This window comes from Egretta garzetta, unplaced genomic scaffold, assembly GCF_000687185.1.
Source record: "Egretta garzetta isolate BGI_Z169 unplaced genomic scaffold, ASM68718v1 scaffold737, whole genome shotgun sequence".
Taxonomy (NCBI): domain Eukaryota; kingdom Metazoa; phylum Chordata; class Aves; order Pelecaniformes; family Ardeidae; genus Egretta; species Egretta garzetta.
The window spans coordinates 182896-187789 of record NW_009260195.1 but is presented as its reverse complement, the minus strand read 5'-3'; the positions used below and the strand labels follow the sequence as shown (position 1 = coordinate 187789).

Genomic DNA, 4894 nt, shown 5'->3' with positions numbered 1-4894 from the left:
CCAGACCCCTCCCCAGCTTGGTTGCTCTCCTCTGGACATGCTCCAGCAACGCAGCATCTTTCTTGTAGTGAGGGGCCCAAAACTGAACACAGGATTCAAGGTGCGGCCTCACCAGCACCGAGTCCAGGGGCACGATCACTGCCCTGCTCCTGCTGGCCACACCATTCCTGATACAGGCCAGGATGCCATTGGCCACCTGGGCCACCTGGGCACACTGCTGGCTCATATTCAACTGGCTTTGGTTTTGGTTGTAACAGGGATTATTAATCCGCTGGGATTTCCCTGAACTCAGCCTGGAGGAAAAGTTCAGAGCAGGGACCGGATCCTTCTGTGCCCGCTGAACCAAGCGAGGCTGCTCCGGGGAGCGACGCCGCGTCGCCGCGCAAGCTCTGGCAGCACCAGAGGAGCGCGGGCACCGGGGCTTGGAGGCACGCGGCTTCCAGGGCCTCACGCTTCCGCATGAAGGAATGAAGGAGGCTCTGGGATGAAAAACGCATCGCAGCGATGCTATCAACGCCGCCCGCACAGGCGTTTGAGAGCTTTGTGTCTCTGTTCCCCATAAACGGTAGATTGGCAGAGACTGAGGGGCAGCGGGTTGAGGGAATCGTTCTGGGTAAATTGCAGCTGATACCCTGAAAATTAATTCCATGCATTGCTATTAAAGGCAGTGCTGATAAAGCTCCGCAGTCAATGACCGTTACCTGTTGAATTCTCACGATATTGCTGTTAGAAGAGCACAGGGGCCAGCATACTCCAAAAATTCGGCAAACGTGTGGAAGACACCAAGTCTCTTTGATTTCGCATAGTTCTGATCCCCCTCTTTGTCGGTCACACAAACTCCCGTCCTGCTGCTTGATTCCCTTCTCCTGCTGTTTTTTGCGGTTTGCCTCGCGGAGGTTTTTGTGAACCCGGCTGACGCGACTGAGCTGGCTCCCCGCGCCCAGGCCTGCCCCGGCCCCCACGCGTGGCACCCGCGAGCGGCGTGCGAATGTGAGTACGATTGAGTTCCCAGTCCTTACCGGGGGCCAGCAAGCGCTCTGCCTGCTCACACGAGTGAGCCACGGCCAGCACACTCTTCCTCCCCAGGAACTCTGCCACTTGGCCAGAAGGAACGAGGCCATGGGGGTCCGCTCGCACGTAGCCCCTTCGTTGCTGGACGCGCTGCCATGGTTTCTGTTTGGTCTGGGGGTAGAACAGATGAGTGCGTGGTGTGCGTGAAGACGTGTGCGACGTTACGCTTTGGTGCACCTTGGAGAAAGGGGGGGTTCTTTCTCATGGTAATATTGTCTGAGAAACGCATCCTTGGAGCGGGAAAATTTTGGTTCAGGAAACGTGAGTAAGGCCTGGCTGCCCTTCAAACCACGTCCTACGCGCGGTTGGTAACGGCAAGGTATGCGGGGCGCAGAGCTGGGACGTGGCCTCTGCCCTTGTCCGCAGCCCGTCGCTGTTTCTGGGTTTGTCCCCCGGTGTCGTGACCTGGGGTGAATGGTTTTGTCCTCAGCACATGGCAGAAGGTCCGGGTCCTGGGGCTGGCCAGGAGCCCCGGGTGGGGATGGACTGCTGACCTGCAAGGGCTCAGCTCTTGCCTTCAGGGCTCCGTCCCTCAGGCTCTACGTGAGAGTAATCTGCAAAATAATGCCACGAAGGTGTGCTAATTCAGATCGCTAATTACCAGGGCAATTTCGGCATAGAGAGGCAGAGACTTAAACGCCTCAATTCCATCTGTTTAAATCTTCCCTTCGCTCCAACAAATGCACTAAGCTTACAGGAGGCAGGGAAAACAATGGGAAGATTTTGTGTCATTTGAACGAGCGAGGCTGTTACCGTAAATACTGCTTTATTGTCCAAGCCGGTGAAACGCTGACGCACATCGAGGAAAATAAAGACAGGAAAAAAGAGCTCTCAGTAGCAATTATCACACAAATCAAGTGACAGCCTCCCCTATTAGCCGGAATAATTTGAGTTATTGGTTAAAATGTAAAATGCAAGTCTTTGCATATTTAACATGTCTCTCAATTTTTTGTTTCTGATTCCCAGATCTATTATAAAGTTATTAAAGAAATTGAGCCAGGAGAAGAGCTCTTGGTGTATTTGAAGGAAGGTGGTTATTCACTTGGGAACATGGCGCCCAGCATGGAAGGTAAGGCCTCGTTTTGCTAGACAGGACCTTTTTGCCCCTCTCACCAGCAAACTAGGAATGCTGAGAACCTCAGTTAGCACTGAACTGGGACAGAAAACGGGTCGGTACCTGCCCGCTCCGTGACTGTTCATATTTTATGCTTATTTGCACTCTTTCTCTGGTGAGCGTAGCTGTCGCAGTCAATGATAGCAAGCAAGTTTTTATTAACCTCAAGGCATGCAACAGATGAATTTGCTGCTTCCCTTTGAGGAACATTGTGGTTTTGCATATGGTTGGAGGTGCCTTTTTAATTCCCAGGGTCACCGTGTTTGGTTGGGTGTGATAAAAATGGGCCAAACCAGTCCAAGGCTTGCAAAACACTGGTCTTTAGAGCCTTAGGTCACACGGAAAAGGGGGATGGAGGCAGAGGATGGAAGAGTTGTCGCTAGAATTATTATTGCTAGAATACAGATACCTCTGAAACCCTGAAATGATGCAGTGAAGGCCAAAAGAATGATTGTTTTTAAAAGAAAGATCACATTTTTGTTACTGCAATGTCTCTCCTGCCTTGCAGCGGGTTGGTATTGCAGGACAAGGTGCGTAGCTCAGATGGGCTCGCAGAGGGAGAAGCTGCCATAGCCACGTGTTGCATGTGGAGCGACCCGAAAGGCCAAGCCTCAGTCACTTCTTTGTGTGTTAGTACAACCGTTTGCCTCTAACCAGCCTGCTGTTCATTCCTGAAGTTCAGCCATCACGTAGACCGTGATGCTTTCCAGGTTGAGTGTTCCTGGTAAGTTAGGGCAAGGAGCAGCGCACCAGGATTTTTGGATTCTCTTCCTACACCAGAACGGCGCTGCGTGAAATTCAAGAGGACATGTAGAGAGGGATGGGAGAAGAGAAAGAAAAGAGAAGACTTTGAGTCCTTCTTCCGTTTTCGTGGTGCGCAAAGATGGCTATAAAGCACTCACCTTTTTAACAGGGAGAAGCGTGGAGCTTTCCGCTTGTCGTTCTGTTAGCCTGCGGGAAGCTTTGGGTTCAGTTTTGGCTTCACAAAGAACAGAAACATTTGGTACTGCAGAGTAAGAGTAGCCAGGATTCCTACGGTGAGATTACAGATCTAATTGAGGGCTTGGGAGCGAAGCACGGGCTGAGCCGGTCCCCGAGGAGGCTGTGGGCAGGCAGTTGGGAGCCGTCGTTCCCGGGGAGGGGATGCTGCTCACCTGCGCTTTGCGGGGTCCTTGCCTGCTTCTCTGCAGTCGCTGTTGCTGGCTGTTGTCGGCGACGGGCGAGCAGGTCAGTGGGATGCATGGCCTGAAATATTCTGGCCATCTGAGAGGATTGGTTTTGCCTTTGCGGGAGCGCTTTTCTCAATGTCCATCTGAGACTCGGACTCGGTGCGGTACCCCAGCCCTGCCACTGCGCGCGATGGAGCCCGGCAGTGCAAACGATCTCCTGGGAAAACTGGGAAAGCTGTGCTACGCCATTCCCCAAGATACTGCAAAACCAAAGCAACAGCACAGACGTATCTAAAATAATCAAAAATTGTACAGATTCTGATTTTAAAATGGCTGTTTGCAAATCCAAATCTTTTCCTGAGCTGAGTGCAAACCCCTGTCGTACCAGAGAATCGCAGCAACCTAACCTCGTGCGAACGTTGTGATCCTGAAGGGAAGCGAAATGAAATGAAAATCAGCCTGGACCTGCAGAGTTCTGCTCCCTCTTAGAGGGGTCTGCGTTTCCTGGGCATCTAGTGCCAGGGAGCGTTCCAGAGCAGCGGAGGGGACAGGAGAGAGGGTCAGGGCCATTGCTCATGGCTTTTCTGTTCGTTCCCTGAACATAGAGCCCCTTGCAGGCTTCACGTTACTGTTTGATGACTGATTTCTATAAATATATTCTCATCCACCGGTCTTTTTTAAACTATTAGTTGGAAAATACTGTTCTGCATAGTTAATGGCTGAGATTTGGGTTCTCCCGCCTAGCCATCCTACAGTACACTTATTTTATTTTACCTGTATATGAATATAATTTTCAGATTCAGCTTGGCAGTGAAACTCTTGAAGTATACCCACAACAAGCACAATTAGTTTGGAATAGTTGTGAGGAAATGGACGGGCCGGGGATTAGTGCTGCCGAACGCTCTCCTGCGGAAGGTCCACGGCTGAAGTGCAGTAGCTGCCGCTTCTCGGAGATGTCAGCTTTGGGGTTGGTTTTTTTTCAGGGTTCTCCCCCACAAAAAGTTGGTAATTTTCTTGAGACCAACCCACAGGGACGAGTCATTTCTGTACTCGCAGGGATGCAGTAGCGCGTACCTTTTTTTTTGATGGCAGGAAGAAATCAAAAAGAAAACTCACCACTGTTTTGCATTTCTGTTTCTAATAGGCTTTTATTTGAGCAAGCAAAAAGTGCTCCTTGTTTTCCATCTGTATCATTATGTAACGTTTATCTGTGTCTTCCTGGTAACGTCGGGTGCTTTTGCCACGTAATTGCTTTCAAATTATAATAGGCCAACATTAAATATTTGACTTCTTAATACTTTTTCCTTCCAGTAATGCTATCTTCCTGCTGCCTCGCACCCCCATTTCAGCTCTGAATTAACAAGAAAGAAAATGCAAAATTGTTCCGCACAAAGATAATTATCATAAAAATCTTTTCTCCAAACCCCAGCCAAACACAGCAGACCCCTTATCACTGCAGGAATTTTGAGTAGGGCACTTGAACTCCTTTGAGATTCGAGTCTGGTAGATTAGCATGTAGATGCCACATAATTGTGTTCCC

The 4894-nt window shown here is 50.3% G+C and overlaps 1 protein-coding gene across 1 annotated transcript in view; it reads left to right on the top strand.

Annotated features, from left to right (window-relative positions):
• Positions 1 to 4894, top strand: part of PRDM16 (PR/SET domain 16) — a 238773-nt gene that overhangs the window by 195212 nt on the left and 38667 nt on the right. Inside the window, exon 4 of the mRNA XM_009642224.1 lies at positions 2038 to 2140. Within this exon, the coding sequence (XP_009640519.1) occupies positions 2038 to 2140 (103 nt within the window). The remainder of the gene's footprint in view (positions 1 to 2037; positions 2141 to 4894) is intronic.